General features: G+C 47.0%; 2 protein-coding genes across 4 annotated transcripts; both read right to left on the reverse strand.

The window, feature by feature from the left end:
- Positions 1 to 63: 63 nt before the first annotated feature.
- Positions 64 to 6,437, reverse strand: LOC142066878 (zinc finger and BTB domain-containing protein 8A-like). 2 transcript variants are annotated; one of them, XM_075114945.1, is made up of 5 exons: positions 5,279 to 6,437; positions 5,051 to 5,179; positions 2,988 to 3,954; positions 1,866 to 2,035; positions 64 to 1,596 (listed from the first exon to the last, which is right to left on the reverse strand). In XM_075114945.1, exons 1-5 carry the CDS (start codon positions 5,489 to 5,491, stop codon positions 1,267 to 1,269), a joined length of 1,809 nt encoding a protein of 602 aa, XP_074971046.1. In that variant the 5' UTR covers positions 5,492 to 6,437; the 3' UTR covers positions 64 to 1,266. The 2 variants fall into 2 exon arrangements, with proteins under 2 accessions (XP_074971046.1, XP_074971044.1); XM_075114943.1 differs by having other exon boundaries at positions 5,024 to 5,179.
- A 3,524-nt stretch (positions 6,438 to 9,961) lies between these two features.
- Positions 9,962 to 16,428, reverse strand: LOC142066916 (zinc finger and BTB domain-containing protein 8A-like). Of its 2 annotated transcripts, none has more exons than XM_075115024.1 (4): positions 16,366 to 16,428; positions 14,241 to 15,208; positions 13,567 to 13,736; positions 9,962 to 13,160 (listed from the first exon to the last, which is right to left on the reverse strand). In XM_075115024.1, exons 2-4 carry the CDS (start codon positions 15,178 to 15,180, stop codon positions 12,828 to 12,830), a joined length of 1,443 nt encoding a protein of 480 aa, XP_074971125.1. In that variant the 5' UTR covers positions 15,181 to 15,208; positions 16,366 to 16,428; the 3' UTR covers positions 9,962 to 12,827. The 2 variants fall into 2 exon arrangements, with proteins under 2 accessions (XP_074971125.1, XP_074971126.1); XM_075115025.1 differs by lacking the exon at positions 16,366 to 16,428 and adding an exon at positions 15,686 to 15,927.
- Positions 16,429 to 18,037: the final 1,609 nt, after the last annotated feature.

Below are 18,037 nucleotides of genomic sequence, written 5' to 3' on the forward strand. Positions count from 1 at the left end.
GCTTTCTTGGCAGTCACCTCAGGCTACAGATTCTACTAACAGGAGAGGAAACATAGCACAGAATGAGACGTGAGACCAGTGTCTCTTTATTTACTGTGAATGCCATTCTCTGCTCTCAGTCAGAATGTTTCTTCTATACATTCACTCTGACACTTTTTTACCATTTTAGTACTGAGCATTTTCAGTTTCTCTAGCAAGTGGAGGTTCTCTGACCCAAATGACTGGGGGAAAAAAGCCTTATTGTTAAAAAAAGCTGAAGAGACTCCAGAATTACAAAGGTTGCTTAAACTCTATGGGAAATTATCTTAGCAAATGCTGTTATGCTGTCAAACAGCCTTAAGCATCCTAAATTTATACAAGCAGGAAAGCCTTTCTAAAGCATCTCCGTGATCTAAGTCACAACTGTCCCACTGAAATTACAGGGACTGTCCTCTTTATTACCTTAGCATAAGAAACACAGGAGTTTAAGCAAATCTTGCACTAGTCCTGGGAAAAAAAATGGAAAAAACCTGACAACTGTACTTCCAGTGATTGCACTTTTACTTCCTTGGAACCATGTTAGAGTATCTTTGTTTAAAATTCGCAGTACAAAAACACGGTGCATCTGAAAAGGCAAACCCATACTGTCCAAGTGCACTACCGATGCTCTGTACATTATTCTGCTCTGTATGTTATTCTACTCTGTATGGCTGTGTCTATTCTTTAAAACTGTCCATGCTTTTCTGAACTATAAGAAGCAGTAAGCTCAGTCAGAAAACAAAGCTCTCGTAAATAGGTTCTTCAGCAGGAAGAATTCCACTTGTTTTCTTTAATCCTTTCTTATCAAGTTTCTGAAGTGTAAATACATGTTAATTACGCTGACAACGAAAACGAAAACGTGGTTTACATTTCTTAGCTGCTTACTTTAGTAAGATTTTTTCAAAGCAAATTACCAACATTAGTGTAGAATCTTTGTAGAACCTTTGTAGAACTGTAGAATTGTTCACACTTTCCTTATGAACAGGAGCTCTGAGCCAAGTATTTGATGAAATATAAACCAATTCTTCTAAATAGTGTCCAGATAATAAGTACCTTCTGGATGATATTTACGAGTAGTTACACTGTTGCATGTCTGCAAGTACAAAACGCTTGTTTGTAGCCCATATTTTGCTTCTCATAATAGAATTCTAGCAATATTTTATTTTAATGAAAGTAATAAACCAGCATTAGTTGGCAGGACACAAGTGATTTAATCTTGAATACAACAGTAACAAATACACAAACAGTCTACCTCAGATTTGGTTTCACCTTTTCATCTGCCTCACCCGGAATATCGTCATTAACGTGTTGGACAACCAAATTATATGGTTCCTCCTCCATTGTCTCTCCATCTGATTTCTGTTCTTCCTCCAAAGCCCATTTGGAACGTTTGTTTCCCGTGGAGGAGACAGGAGAATGTTCTGGCTCTAAATCGTCAGGGATGCTGTCAAAATTAGTTTCTGCTAGACACTTGTGGCACAGTCTGTAGCGTCGTGTTCCTTGCTGAACAACACACCCTGTTAGGTCAGTTACATGACGCTTGCATTTTCTGCAGATCAGTTTGCCAGCTTGATGTATCTAGAGAGATTTAAAATTTGAAAATGTCAGCACTCATCTAAAAGCAGAATTATTTTCTTTATTTTTATTTTAGAAAAAGAAAATTCACTGAATCATTCTTTAAAAAAAAAACAAACTAAAAATATAATTTGCCAATTTAAATAATGAATAATTAAAGTTGCTGTGCAGGTAGGAGGCTTTTCTGGTGTTAGTTCTGGAAATGACCGAGCAGCTGGTACCAGTGACATCTTGTGTGTTTGCCTAGGCTGGGTCCGACTGAGGTGGCGTACCGTTTGGAAGTGGCTGCGTAAATGCTCTAGGCGGGTGAACCTCTTCCCACAAGCGTCGCAGGGGTACGGTCGCTCCCCTGTGTGACACCGAAGATGTCGCTTCAGGTCTGCGCGTCGTTTCACTGTGTGCGTACAGAGGGGGCATTTGAATCGCATCCGAGGCAAGTCATCTGGTATAGAGAAATACAGGTAAAGCGTCAAATATCAGTAGTTTTTAGGTAGTAGTTTGATTATTTTGCAGCTTAAATAAGTAGCGGTTCTTTTTTTTCCTCTGGTCTGTCACTAAATAGGAAAAATCCCCAAATATAATCCCCCAAACCAATGTTTCTTATTGAATATGTTGAACAGGCATTTGACAGTGTATTCTTTCTTAGACAAGGTATTTTTTAGATACACAGATCATCATAAATGCATTGCTGTAATGTATAGTAATCATACGGCCTCTTCCATCAGGTAATAGTTTATAGCTCTGACATTTATAGTCTCTATGTAATATACCAGGATGCCTAAAGTCTTGAAATTATGCAATTATAATAAAAAATACAGGTATATTAGTTTCCAAAGGGCGCACACCAGAAGACAGCCGTAAGCTCTGTCCCACCATCCCAGGCATGCACTGTCAGGCCATCCAGAGCTTAGAAGTTTTATGTAGCGTGGCCAAACACTTGCGGAGTTTGGGCTGGTTTGGACCTCAAGGGAAATGCGGCATCCCGCCAATGACAGGACCCTCTCTTGTGGAGGACTTAGGCTGGATTTAGGTTGAATGCCTCTCTTTCTGCCAGGTATTGGGGATCTGACAACAGAAATTCAGTCCTTCAGGTCCCCAAGGCAATTATAGCTCTTGAGGCTTCATTAAACTCCACTTGGGTCCAAATAATCTGGCATGTATTGTGTTAACTTCACCGAATACTGGAGCCAAGCTCTCTGATTCTAATTCTCATGCCCTGTTCCGGCTCCAAAGTCTCTCATCCCGTTTGACACTGTGAATGAGTAGATCAGGAAAATAATCTGCAACTCTAGGCAGCATTTGGGTTTTCATGCAGCCATTCAAAGTCCCTCCAAAAGATCATCCGAATTCTTCCAAATAAAGACAAACTTTGCAAAACAATATGTAATTTTTACCTTCATTCCAACTACTCATTACACCTAAAATGGTAGGCATTGAGGTATACAGTTCCTCTGCTTTTAACTCCATGAGCTCAGGAGTTCTTGAAAGTTCTTGCTCTAGCTGAGCCACAGACCACCTCTTTGGTATCGCTTCTGCCTGCTGATTATACCCGCAGTCACTGTGATCCACATCGTTCTCGGCGTCAAATTCAGCCTCGTCTCTAACCCGGGAGATGTGGCTGGAGTCTGACGCGCTGCATCCTCCGCCGGCCCGCTCAGCTTTGTCACGGCTCTGTGACAGTCCCAGGAGCTTTCGGCGCTTTCTTGCCGAGCCCTGTTTTCTGCCTCTCTTTGACAGCTGCGTTTCCACCCGCTGCAGATTCACCTCTGAGGGCAGATAGCTGCTGTAACCGCTCCACGAGTTTTCATTCACCGTATTAGTCTTTTCATCCGGGACTGAACAGGAACGCCTGGGGTTGCTCTTCGCTTTCCTTCTTGAGCGATAAAGAGATGGATGGGCAGGTTCGCTGTTGGTACTTTTGGCTGACAGGCCGAGGTAATGATCCTTTTCCTTTTCATTAATATCCAGTGAGGACTTAATGAATGTCTTACAGACATTAAGAATATCTGTCATCTGCAGATAGCTCGCAGCTGACATGACTTCGATCACATTTTGACCGGTTAAAGACAATACGCCCGAATACACAAAGTCCAGGATAACCATAAACGTCTCTGGAGAGAAAACCTCAAAAGTAGCCGTTGTCGGCTGACTCGTCTCCTTTGAGCTCTGCGAAAGCAGCATTTTGAAATAGCCGCTGCTGGCGAAGAGCACATTGCGATGCGCTTTAAAGACCTTTCCCTCGACCAGGATGTTGCAGTCACAGAACAAGTCTTGCTTCCGCTGTTCGTTCAGCTGCTCGAGGAGGTGAAACTGGTGCGAAGAAATCTCCATTCCAGGCAGGGAGGAATAGCGAGTCTTGCTCTAAAGTAAAAAGCAAGTGCAATTGTGACGATCTAAACCAATGTTGGGGAATCCTATTTTAAAGAGATCAGCTCTATTTTTAAAAACGGGAAAACTGTGTAAGTTATCACATCCCCAGTATATCTCCAAACCCCTGCAGCCCCAACCCCACACAGTAACGTGCGAGAAGAAACTTCACAGCTCTCAAAGAGGTGGAAAGATGCCCCAGCAGGATTACTGCGTGTCCTAAACAGCGAGGATTACATCGACGAAGGCCGGGAGCGGTTCACAGACGATGAACTCGGCCTTTCTGCTGCGGGGAGTGCCGGGGCTGCCCAGCTAGTCCACGCCTTGGAGGGGTCGGGTGCGGGCCCGGCCCTGCCAGCGCGGAGCGGGGCCGCAGCCCTCCCGGCCCGGGCTCCCCCGCCATTGGCGGAGCCCGCCGTCACTCACCAGTACGCCCCTCCGAATTGGTCGCACCACCGCGGGGAGCCCGGGACGCCCGACGGCGCCGGACCCGCCCGCCCAAGCGCGGAGGCGCCTCCCGGTTTCGCGGCAGGGCGGCCGCCCCCGCTCCCGCCGTGGGGACCGCGGCTCCAGCGCCCGCCACCGCTGCGGGCGGCTGCGCGCTCCCCTCCGCCGGGCCGGGCCCGGCATGCAGCCCGAAGCCGCCCGCCTCAGCGGAGCCCCGGCCGCCGCTCCGCCGCAGCTCCCCGCCACGCTGTTGCCGCCCGGTGCCGGGCGCCCGGCGTGGCCCGAGCCGCTCCCGCCCCGGCTGCCCGCAGCCTCCCCGGGCTGGCAGCTCGCCCCGGCCGCCCCCTTGCGCGGCCCCTCTCGCCGCGCACCCGCCGCCCGCTCCCGCGCAGCCCTTTGTTGCCGCTCCCGGCCCCTTACAGCCGCGCCCGGGGCTGCAAATGGCGCCCGCCGAGGACGCTCTGCAGCCCGAGCAACCGTCGGCTCCGAGGGGCAGCTGCCAGCGGGCCGCCGCGCACGGACCCCGCCGCCCTCGGGGACTGCGGAGCCCGGCGCCGTCCCTCGCAGCCAAGCCCGCTCCTAGCCGTCTCTAGCCCCGTCGCCCGGTCCGACCTACCCGATGTACAGCACAACCGCCGCTCACCGGCTGGGTCCTGCGGGCGGCTGCCGCCGAGCCGGGAGCGGAGGAGCGGGCGGTGGGTGCGGAGTCCCCGGCCCCGCGTCGGGGCTCGCGGTGGCTGAAGGCGACGCGCTGGTCCCGCAGCCCCGAGCCCTGGAAGCCCGAACGTGAGAGAAACAAAAGGTATTTGCTGACGTGGGCGTTGGACAGAGACGCCCGAGGGCTGGGGACACAATTAAAGGGGCAACGCACCGATTGCAGGCGCAGCCCAGCGGCTTTCTCTGCCTGATCGCCCTGCGGACGGGGCTGCTGCCTCTTCCCACACCCACATGCTGCCCGGGAGGTCCACTGCCTCACAGCAGTGCTTGGTTTTGTTAAAGGCCGATCTAGGTATCTTTGTATGTATGTGGAAGGAAGGCGCCACCTGAATGGGAAATATCTGTAGGTCTGTGGTGTAGGATGCATTACGTTACTCAGTATAGCAGCGGCTTTATAACAGGAAAGTTTTATATTCAAACAATGGAGATAATCCTAAACCAAAGTACAGCAAGTGGGAGTACAGTACTACAGACTGTCCTTTTTTTTCCCTTCAGTGTGGAAAAAACAAATCCAATCAGGATGCCCATTAGAAGATGAGATGCTTTCAATCTTGTTCCTTGAGATCACTGAATAATTTTGAGAAGGAACCTCTGCAGGTCACCGGTAACAGTCCCCTCCTCAAAGCAGGCTCGGTTAGAACACAGTAAAAGAACAGCCCATTTTCACAATAAAAAGTGCTAGTTCAGAGCGTGGCAGAGAACTTCACTAGTGGTTGATTTAGTACAACAGCTAAACCAAGGTACAGAAATCCTCTTTCCACTCTCCCGGTTCTTCCTTGCAAATTTTTTTATTCTGTGTTGCTAGTATGTTTAAAATTCTTGGTGCTCCAAATGAAACTCCCATGTGCATTTCAAGAGTTAAATATGATGAAAGGTTATGCTAACCTCAATATGGGAGGGCTTTTAGGCTAAATAGTACAGAAAATATTTCTTAACTAAATTATATTATAAGCTTTTCTTAGTAGCTTATCAAATTATACCCGTCACTCAACAGACCTGCAGACTGTTGGTACAGGTTTATACCTAACGGGAAAAGTACACTGGAAGTCTGGAGGCAAGGACTGGATGCTTGTAAGATCCTTTTCTTCAAAACTCAACCTTCAGGCCAGAGTTACAGAAATTGCCTTCTGTTTCATTCTTGTGCATGCTGCCTTGCAACTAATAATAGCCTTCTAATTGACTTCTGGCTGTCCTGAGATGTTTCAGAAAAATCAAGGAGCAAGTGTTGGAATGCCTGCACGAGAATATTGAACTACTCTTACAATTCTGCTGTAGTTATTCCTGTAGAAACAATAAAAGGAATACAGAGTTAACTATTTGGACTCTTTATGGCATATAATTTACATTTATCTTCCTTGCAAATGGTTAGAAGTCCCCAGTGCCGGCTTGACCAGATCACAGGTACTGGCCTTAGCAGTTCACTGAAGTAATTCCTTATGAATTTGTAAATTCGTAAAATAAACCCTAAGTGCATGGGCTTATTACAGTCTGACTGCTGCTGTCTTCAGCCTTGAAGCCTTTTTTTAGGATAGTCAGCTAAACAAGTTCAGTTTAGCCATAATACTCACTTAACACAAATCTCGACTCTGCTAGGCCTCAGCAGCTAAGGTTTTAGATAGACATTCAGCTACAGAGCATTGTTGTTATGCTGACAGATGCTAATGATTGTCAGAGGGGGACCCTGGGATCTGGGCACAGCCATTGACTCAGCTGTAGCCACATGGTAGGTCAGGCATTTTTCAGCTAAATCAAGGTCCATTTATTATTAAATGGAGCTGAAGATAGTGCTGTTAGCCCCTGTGTAGGCGATCTGAAGTTCAAAGCCAAGTATTTCTGCAGGCTGAAAGACCAAAATATAAGAAAGGTAGACACTGGCATGGCTAGGTAATGGGATAATCTCTGACAGTGACCAGATGCTTCAGGGAAGAAATGTAGTATATTCCATAATTTTATATCCAACAGAGATTTTTTTTTCTAAGTTATCATTGAAAAATTGAGAGGGATCCCAAAATCCTGGAGGATGGAGTATGTCTTCTGAAGAGGACTCAAGGAAGGATGATACATGTAGCAGTCAGTGTCAGTCCTCTGCTAGAGATCTGTGGGCTTACAGATACTTTCAAGCTTACACTAAATATTTTTGCATTTTTTTTTACTCTCAGTTCTTTAGAACTGGAATAGTATATATACCAAAAGGTTGGAAAGGGAGATTCATTCTGAGGTTGTTTACTTGGGTCTGCTTTTGTAAATTAATTTTGAAAAAAAAACCCCAACCCAACAGTTGAACCTTTAAGATAAGGACAAGTGTAATTTTGGGGGATAATAAATACAGAAGTTTAGATAATATAATGGAAAACAAAACAAAAAAAAAGGGATATGATGTGAAGGAGAAAAGCTAATCAATTGTCACACAAGTCATATTTTATCTGGCAGGTAAAATTCTGTAAGAAATACCTGAAAAGGGGGAAAGAGAAATGTTCTTTAATTCAGTGTTTCAGCCTTTGAAAGGATGGCAAGATAGCTGTCAGAAAACAAGGATAGTTAAAGCTGAGATGCTAAACAGAGGATGATGAGTCTGTGTCTTCGCTCTTGACTGTAGTTTTGTGAACACAATGATAAGCATAAGCCAAGCAAAAAGAGGCAGGCTTTCAGTAACAGAGGACAGACAGAGGAGAGAAAAGGACAAAGACACTAGGATTGCACAGAAAGCAGAGGTAGACCAGAGGAATGTTTCTCAGGTGGACACTCCTCCAACGTTAGCCAGGTGAAACAGGGAGTGGAAAAGCAAATGACAAGAGAATGATATATTGAAAACCAGTGAATAATCAAAACATTCATTAAGTAACGTTTAAGAGCATTCAAAGCAACATGAATAAGATGAAAGAAGTACAAGGGAAAAAAAGTTAAAAAAAAAAAGGCAAAAACCAACTTGAGAGGAATCACGGAACTGTTGGTCACAGGGGAGCTATGAATGTCTCTAGTACCACCTCCCACCGGAAGACGACCAGCACCAAGGTCAGATCAAGATCAGATCAGCCATGGCTTTCTCTAGCCAAGACTTGAACACTTTTAAGGACGACATCTCTGAGGCTGCTTTCTGACCAGCCCATTCCAACGCTCACCGCAATGTAAACCGCTCAGACTCTACTCTGTATGTACAGAGGCAGGACAGCAACTATCTGAACAGATCAATATTAGTGGAATTCAGTACAGTTCTATACAGCCATCTCTTGTGTTTAGAGATAAAATCAGGTGTCCTACTTGTGACTACGCAAAGTTCAAAACGTGACACAATCGGTTATTGTCAGATAAATTAAATTCTGTGGGAACAAGACTATATGGTCTTTGATTTCCTAGAAACATTGAATGCTTTGGGTTGGAAGGGACCATAAATATCACCTAGTTCCAGCCCCTTCCCCTAGACCAGGTAACTCAAAGCCCCATCCAAAGTGGCCTTGAACACTTACAGGGATGGGGCATCCACCACTCCTCACCACCCTCATAGTGAAGAATTTCTTCCTTATAGCTAATCTAAATCTACGCTCTTTCAGCGTAAAACCATCACCCCTTGTCCTATCACTACATGCCCTTGCAAAAAGTCCCTCTCCAGCTTTCCTGTAGGCCCCTTCAGGTACTGGAAGGCTGCTCTAAGGTGCCCCTGCAGCCTGCTCTTCTCCAGGCTGAACAACCCCAGCTCTCAGCCTGTCCTCATAGAAGAGGTGCTCCAGCCCTTGGATCGTCTTCATGGCCTCCTCTGGACTCGCTCCAACAGGTCCATGTCCTTCCTATCGTGGGGGCCCCAGGGCTGGACACGGCACTGCAGGGGGGTCTCACGAGAGCAGAGCAGAGGGAGAGAATCCCCTCCGTCGCCCTGCTGCCCACGCTGCTGGGGATACAGCCCAGGATACAGCTGGCTTCTGGGCTGCGAGCGCACATTGTCAGCTCGTGTTGAGCTTCTCATCAACCACTGCCCCCAAGTCATGCTCCTCAGAGCTGCTCTCAATCCATTCTCTGCCCAGCCTGTGTTTGTGCTTGGGATTGCCCTGACCCGTGTGCAGGGCCCTGCACTTGGCCTTGTTGAACTTCATGAGGTTTGCATGGACAAACTGCCTCTCGAGCTTGTCATGGTCCCTCCCGATGGCATCCCTCCCCTCCAGTGTGTCGACCGCGCCACACAGCTCGGTGTTGTTGGCAAACTCGCTGAGGGTGCGCTCAGTCCCACTGTCAGTGTCGGCGACAAAGACGTTGAACAGCGCCGGTCCCAGTCCCGGCCCCTGAGGAACGCCCTCCTCACAGGTCTCCACTTGGGCATCGAGCCATTGACTGCAACTCTTTGAGTGTGACTGTCCAGCCAATTCCTTATCCACCAAGTGGTCCATCCGTCAAATCCCTGTTTAACCAGTTTAGGGACAAGGATGTTGTGCGGGGCGGTGTCAAAGGCTTTGTACAAGTCTGGGTAGATGACGTCAGTTGCTCTTCCCTTATCCACCAATGCTGTAACCCCGTTGTAAAAGGGTATCAAATTTGTATGGCCCAAATTGCCCTTAGTGAAGCCATATTGGCTGTCACCAATCACCTCCTTATTCTCCACGTGCCTAAGCATATTTCCAGGAGGATCTGCTCCGTGATCTTGCCAGGCACAGAGGTGAAAAGAACTTGAAAAAAAACCCAAAAATGTTACTTCTGCTAATGAGTGGTATGTGATCCTAACAGGGATATGAAGAAGACAGTCATCAGAGGCAATGCAAGGAGATGAAAACAAAACAAATAGGATTACTTTCATTTAGAGAAAAACAAGCAAAATATATGACTGGCTATGTAAAATGAAGGACGTAGAAAATATAAGGCACTTAACATTTATCTTGTCTCGCAATACAAAAATAAGGGAACAACAACTGAAATTAAGGCAACAAACATAAAAATGGTAACCTTTTTAAAATACAAAACATAATTGACCTGTGGGAATCGCAGTCTTGAGCTAAAACTCCAAGCTTAATAAGATACTTTTAAAATGACTACAGATATCTAGTTATGCTACTGAGATTAACAATAACGTATAAAAACAGTAAAACCTCTTGTTTGCCAGGCAAATCAGCACTTAATCTGCCTATGTTTAAAAAGTAAATGTCTTCATATGGATAGATTTTTCCATTTGCCCATTATAGCCACTTCACATCTTTTTCTGAAGCATCTGGTCCTGAGTATTCTTAGATTTACAGTACCTAATTAGACTGAATATTGATCCAAAAATCCCTTTGCTTCTAAAAACGCCCCCAAGTATACAGAAACACTTAATAGTCTCACCTTTAAAGTTGACAGTTAAGATTTCAGGCCTAGAGTAACACTTTATTTTCCCCTCCCCTTAAATCCATCCCCAAACACACACACAGACTAATCCCAGCCACTTTGTGTTCTGGGACAGCAGGCACAGATACCTAGAATTTATTGTGCAAACTGTTTAATGTAAAGGGAAACAGAAAAATCTATTAAATTTGATTTCAGCAAGCATTTTCTCTTGAAATTTGATCAAAGTCATTCCGTATTCTTTTATATATTTCTTTGTTCTATATTTGATTTAGTTAAGGTTGCTCACGAATATTTCTTAGCCACTTAATATTACGCATTTGAGGAGTAATAAGCTCCAAATCAACCAGCTGTTTTCACATCGAGTCCATCTTGTGGACTGCTGACCAAAGTGTAACATAAAATCGAGGCCAGTGTAAGTCGTGTTCGGAAACAATGTTTTCATATGGGTCATCAGAAAGTTTTCTAAGTTCCCCCCTTCCACCCTCCTCCCCAGGTCTAAGCCAATGGACAGTGATTTCTGTAGGAGCAATAACATACCACTTCTCTTCTCCTGAGAACATACACGCAGGCTGCTTCTTGGCAGCCCTGCACGCTTGAGGGGAGGGCGCTTAATGCCTACGCTGTGAACTTAGTAGGAAGCGCTCGAGCTGTCATTTAAGAGACCTGTAGGCTGCCCGTCTGCAGCCTGGGATGAAAATGCTGCACTCTCTGGTAATGATGATACTAATAAGGCTATACAGTTTTTACACAAATAAAAATAAAATAGTGACATTCTAGCTGTCCCTGGGAAAGCGATTATATAGTATATATATGGAATTGTTCTGTAATTAATCCCGGGTTTCAGCCAAACATGCTTACAAAGTCGTAAAAAAAGAAAAAAAAATAAAGTTTTCTAAGCCTATACCCTTTGAGTTCAATGATCACAGGATGAAGACTGTATCAATACTCAGGTCTGTCCACGAAAACGCAGAGTAAAAGCACCCTGGGAGCATACTTCTGCTCCTCTCCTCTTACAGTACTGGTTAAGACAAACTCACTAAGTAACAAAACCAAGCAGCTTATTTTGTTACAGAAGTAAACTTTCTTCACCATTAGTCATCTCATCTCTCGTAGTCTAATTGTTGGTAAAATTACACAGATATGATGTCTAGAACTTCCAGTACATCTTGTTCTCACTGGCACGTAGTACGGACTGAAAAAGGTTGAAGTATGTTCTCTTGGTGACCGAATGACTTTGGGAATATATAAATTGATAATGACTCCATCTTAAAACTCATCAGTTAAATCGAGTACAGGTCAATACAAACAAGAGTAGTCAATGGTTTCAGACAGAAAATCTCATCAGTTCCATTTCTAATGATATAGTATATATACTGTACAACTTGTTCTGCCACTGTTATTGGCAAATCAAACGGGGGACAAAGAGGGAAAACAACAGCTAAAGTAATCACGTGAGGATTGTTTCCATCACGTCGGTGTGGAGAAGCTGACACTGCCATTGGCAATGCTGTGGATGCAGGGCTGCCAGTCACGTCAGTCTGGCACTTTTGAGAGGTTTAAAAACCAAAAGAGGGTGTTTTATTAGTACTTATTAAAACATACCCCAGTCTGAGTCCCCAGTTTTCAGAATGACTAAAACATCTACTGGCATCAATTAACGATCGTATCTGTAATCATTTTCTCTCTGATGTGTTGACTAGGACTAGTGTTCATGTGTTTACTTTCTTGTAAAGAAATAGGTCTTGAATGAATGATTTGCTAATGATTCTCCTTATTCTAATAAATCTTGCAAGATGAATGCTTTTCCAGATGAATGTGCTAAAACATTTGTATATGCTTTTTCTTAATTAGCTACGATTTTTTCCTTATCATAATATGAATACTTCATGAAATTTCATGGAAGATTATCTTAATTTTTGAATACTGAAGAGAGGTTTTGTTTATATTCTGGTGGGGGGCGTATTTATACTTTGTGTATCACCAGATGATATTACATATAAACCCCACATCTCTACAAGTTTAAAAAGTGGGCAATTTACAGTGCTGTGTGAGTTGTTTTTTTTTTTTTTAAAAAAAGTATTTAGACCTCACTCCCTTGAAAGAGGTTTTCAGAAGTGACCCATTGTCTACTATAAAAAGTTATCCACATTGTACTTCAGTTTCCTTGTTCATCCGCTATTTCATTTAAGGATGGATTCTTTCTAATGAAGCAAAGTACGGGTATTCTGGTAATAAAACTCAAGAGTGGACTCAATGGCACGTCCATAAACACATGCAAGTCTGGACCTGTTCAAAAGAAACCGCAATGTCCCTGTACGGTAACAACAGGCTGGTGGAGGACTTATGGTCAAGACAGTACATTCTCCCTCTTCCACGGATTCCTAATCCTTGTCTTGCAACTACCTAATATTTGGTTTTACTTCCTTTTCGTCTGCTTCATCCTCACTGTCATCAACTTGCTGAATGACCAAGTCGGTTGACCCATCCTCCACGATCTCCACGTCGGATCTGTTATCTTCCCCATAGTGCCACCTGGAATCCTTATCCCCGTCTTGTGGAAATTCAAGGGGTGCTTCAGCCTCCAAGTCAATGCGAATACTGTCTATGCCAGCCTCAGCCAAACACTCATTACAGAGTCTGTAACGTCTTGTTCCCTCTTGGACCACTTGTCCTGTTAGCTCAGTCACGTGGCGCTTACACTTTCTGCAGATAGGCTTACAAGCCTGATGAATCTGGGAAAATCGAAAGGAATAAATTTGATAAGGTATCCACAGAGAAGCGTGTCTTAAGATGACAAAAAATAGGGCCAGACTAGCACCAAATGGTAGCTTTAACTCATTTTGAGAGGCAGTCATCAAACATTAAAAATGAAACCATCGCAGGTGCCATAACTGCCCGCTGAGGCTCTGCTACCGGATTTGCAGGGAGCTGGGCCTTCACGAGCCATCAATTAACAAAGAAATTCATCCCCTTTCATATAAATTATGCTTCAAATCGACTTCAGCAAAACCCGATTAATTTTCTATTACCTCTTCTTTTACGGGAGTCAACATCAACCAGGCACAGTAGTCCTGTGTTTAATTACGCCGAGACAGATTTACACATTCAACAAATCATGCAGTTACTAAAAATACATACTGTTCGAAAATGGCTACTTAGGTGATCTAGCCTGCTAAATCTTTTCCCACATGCCTCACAAGGGTAAGGGCGCTCTCCTGTATGACAGCGAAGGTGACGCTTTAGGTCTGCTTTTCTTTTCACCACATGAGTGCAGAACGGGCACTTGAACCTCATCCTGGGCAGATCATCTGTTAGAAAATAATGTGATTAAAAAAATAAAAATTAAATTAAGTCATAACATGTCTAGTCATTTAATGCCCTAGGGAAATGCATTCTATGCGCAGAATTGCAAATCGCTTTTATTAAAAAAAAAAAAGTTATCGTAGGTCTTTCCAAGCACAAAGATCTTGTGTTTTCCTGTAAATGACACAGGAGTGCAACAAAGGAAAAGAAGCGGACCGTTAGCTGTACGAAAATGAGCTTAAAAATACCCCAAAAGATCACACCTTAAATCTGCAAGATGAAGCTGCAGAGACACTAAAGATTATGTCTTTCGAAAGGCTCGTTTTAATAAACCGGGTACTTCAATCATTCACAATTATTAAAAACTAAGAGTTAAACTTCCCAAATGTACATTCCCAGACACTGCAGATGTATTTTTGGCCACTCATTCAGTAAAGCACATCTTCTAATGGACAGAACAGACAATGCACAGGCAAACGTGCACCTACAGCATTAAAACCAACCCTTACCTTCAGCCCAGCTTCCCATGACACCTAGAATCGAGGGCATGCTCGCGTACTGCTCGTCCGCTTTCGAACACTTGGATTTACTGGAAGAACGGGGCGATTCGTGCTCCTGCTGTGACACAGCCAAGCTCCTGGGTATCACGTCAGACCCTTGGCCATACTGGAATCCCACATGAGGAGACTCAACTTCGGTTTCTATCTGAACTTGCTCCTCAGACTGAGCGATATGGCCAGGGGGCTCGGCAGCCCGGTCCTCCAGTTTGCTTGATTTATAGTGAGGAATGTCAGAAGGCTGCTGCATTCCCAGGTGCCGGGATTTCTTTACGGAATCCTGCCTCTGCTCGTGTTTGGACAGCTGTTGCTGGGCATTTCTTTGAGAAGTCGGATAGTAGCTGAAATTGCTCCAAGCGTTTCCTCCCATCATACACGTCCCTTGATCGGGACTTAAGTGTGAGTGTGGGGGGCTGCTTTCTGCCCTCCAGCCCGCGCTGTACAAGCAGGATCGCTCCACGCCGTTCGAATTCACATCTTTGTCCGACAGACTGAAGTAGCGATCCTTCTCCTTCTCACTGATGTCCAGCGATGACTTAATGAACGTCTTACACACACTGATGACATCGGTCATCTGCAGATAGCTAGCGGCCGACATGACTTCGATGACGTTCTGCCCGGTGAGAGACAGTTTGCCTGAATACACAAAATCTAGAATAACTGTAAATGTGTCAGGAGAAAACGCCTGGAAAGTAGCCGTTGTCGGCTGACTCGTCTCCTTCGAGCTCTGCGAAAGCAGCATTTTGAAATAGCCGCTGCTGGCGAAGAGCACATTGCGATGCGCTTTAAAGACCTTTCCCTCGACCAGGATGTTGCAGTCACAGAACAAGTCTTGCCTGCGCTGCTCATTTAGTTGCTGCAAGAGGTGAAACTGGTGGGAAGAAATCTCCATTCCAGAAAAGATGAAATGAAGCGTTGCTCTAAAAAATAAAGGAAATAACCAGTCTCTTGACTTGAGCATCACGCAGCTCAGCCAAACGTGTCAAACACGATTTTATATTTTTCAAATAATCTTATTTATTTAAATATAGAAATATGCACAACCACTCATTCTTTTTCTCAGAATACAAGAAGGATGAGAGAGCCCAATAAGCCAGTGCACGTTGTTCGGCAGAGGCGTGTGTTAAGCTGGGAGCATCTCCATCCTAAGGGTGCAGGACAGTGTGCGTGCAACCCGCAGCCTTCAGACATTCCCCAGCGAGACGAGGACCCCGCAGCAGCTGCGGGAAAGGCCCGTGACCGTGGCCGGAGCAGAGGTTACCGCACGGGCCCGGCCCGGCCAGCCCCGCACCCGCCGGCCAGAGGGACCAGAGATGGGACCCGGCAGCGGAGCCCCGGCGGCCGCAGCCCTCCCGGCCCGGGCTCCCCCGCCATTGGCGGAGCCCGCCGTCACTCACCAGTACGCCCCTCCGAATTGGTCGCACCACCGCGGGGAGCCCGGGACGCCCGACGGCGCCGGACCCGCCCGCCCAAGCGCGGAGGCGCCTCCCGGTTTCGCGGCAGGGCGGCCGCCCCCGCTCCCGCCGTGGGGACCGCGGCTCCAGCGCCCGCCACCGCTGCGGGCGGCTGCGCGCTCCCCTCCGCCGGGCCGGGCCCGGCATGCAGCCCGAAGCCGCCCGCCTCAGCGGAGCCCCGGCCGCCGCTCCGCCGCAGCTCCCCGCCACGCTGTTGCCGCCCGGTGCCGGGCGCCCGGCGTGGCCCGAGCCGCTCCCGCCCCGGCTGCCCGCAGCCTCCCCGGGCTGGCAGCTCGCCCCGGCCGCCCCCTTGCGCGGCCCCTCTCGCCGCGCACCCGCCGCCCGCTCCCGCGCAGCCCTTTGTTGCCGCTCCCGGCCCCTTACAGCCGCGCCCGGGGCTGCAAATGGCGCCCGCCGAGGACGCTCTGCAGCCCGAGCAACCGTCGGCTCCGAGGGGCAGCTGCCAGCGGGCCGCCGCGCACGGACCCCGCCGCCCTCGGGGACTGCGGAGCCCGGCGCCGTCCCTCGCAGCCCCTCGCAGCCAAGCCTCGTTGCGGGGCCGTTTCCGCCCCCAAATCCCGACGCCCTGCCTGGCCTGCCGGCGTGCCAGGGCCGCCACTCACCGGCTGGGTCCTGCGGGCGGCTGCCGCCGAGCCGGGAGCGGAGGAGCGGGCGGTGGGTGCGGAGTCCCCGGCCCCGCGTCGGGGCTCGCGGTGGCTGAAGGCGACGCGCTGGTCCCGCAGCCCCGAGCCCTGGAAGCCCGAACGTGAGAGAAACAAAAGGTATTTGCTGACGTGGGCGTTGGACAGAGACGCCCGAGGGCTGGGGACACAATTAAAGGGGCAACGCACCGATTGCAGGCGCAGCCCAGCGGCTTTCTCTGCCTGATCGCCCTGCGGACGGGGCTGCTGCCTCTTCCCACACCCACATGCTGCCCGGGAGGGGATGCGGTGCCCTAGATGCTTCCTTCTCGCACCTTTATATGTAGCAGGGGCCTTGACGACCCAAATCCTTCTTTAACGCGCCTGCAGCTTCCTCAAAAGGAGATGTAACATCTTTTTTCCTCCCTTCATATCTCTTATCTTCTGAAAAAAACATGCCTGAAATCCTAGTACCTGAACCTCCCACCTTCTCTCTCTCGAAGTTTGGTATCTTTCTCCTTCCTCTTCTTGCCACCAGGGTCTTTTCTGTGCTCTTGACACCCCAGTTATTTCTCATGAATTTTTGTTTTCCCATGGGAGCTATTCTGCCTTAGCTGTATCCTTTGTGTCCTTTTTAGCCTTCCCTTCCATCAACTTAAGATGTTCCATCTTGAAACAATTTACTTTCCTTTTCCCACTGTAGCAAAATGGGAAGGACATCTAAAGATGGTCTCCTCTGATAGCGAGATAGACTCTCCCAGTATATCATGTATGTTTATTCATATTTAATTTATATCCATCAATATTGTAACAATATTTTTCACCAGCTTAATTCCCCCTTCTTAATAAACATCCATGGTTTTGTAGATTCCGTCTCCTTTCAAATGCAGGCCACGCTTTAAAAATCTTTCATGAGGCCCATTCCGCTTGCATAAGACTCCACTCTACCTGGCCAGCTTCAATTAATCATTCTTGAACATGAAAGCAATTGGAATTTACATGGTATTTTGCACGAATCTTTTCAGTCCACTGGGCAATGGCGTTAATTATCAACTGAAAACTTTTCCATCTGATGTACCTACAACTGACCAGCCTTTTCCAGCCATGTCACATTGCCTCTCTGTTGGTCTTCCGCTGATCAGCGTCACCTGCACATTTAATGTAATTTATCTTGCTTTTGCATCAAAGTCTAAAGAGTGTATTAGCAGTACTGGTTCCAAAGTCAGCTCAGGGGACTGTTACCATCTCTGTCCTCGTCGTTCCCCTGTCAGGGTAACGCACCACAGCCCTAGGACCCAGCTGCTCACAGCTCTCACCATTAATTTGTAGCCGAATACTGTGTGCAGCTCCGGGGTCGCTCATTTCAAAGAGCGTGCACAGGAACCTGTCATGGTTCAGAGAGGGAAAAGGGAAATGATTTGTCTGGCACCGCTTTGTACGGATGTCTGTAGAGTGAGAGATATCCAAACTAGGAAAAAAATGAAGCAGGTGAGATAAATGGAAGTCGTAAAATCACGAGAGGATCGACAGGGACCGCTCTCTGCTCATTCTGGCGTTAGAGGAAGGCAAATGAAGCTAGCAGGTGGCAGGGCCGCAGCAAACCGGAGGATGTGGTTCTACGCGTAACGTATTTAGGCACTGGAACTGCTTGCCG

Source organism: Phalacrocorax aristotelis, chromosome 20 (assembly GCF_949628215.1).
Source record: "Phalacrocorax aristotelis chromosome 20, bGulAri2.1, whole genome shotgun sequence".
Classification (NCBI taxonomy): Eukaryota; Metazoa; Chordata; class Aves; order Suliformes; family Phalacrocoracidae; genus Phalacrocorax; species Phalacrocorax aristotelis.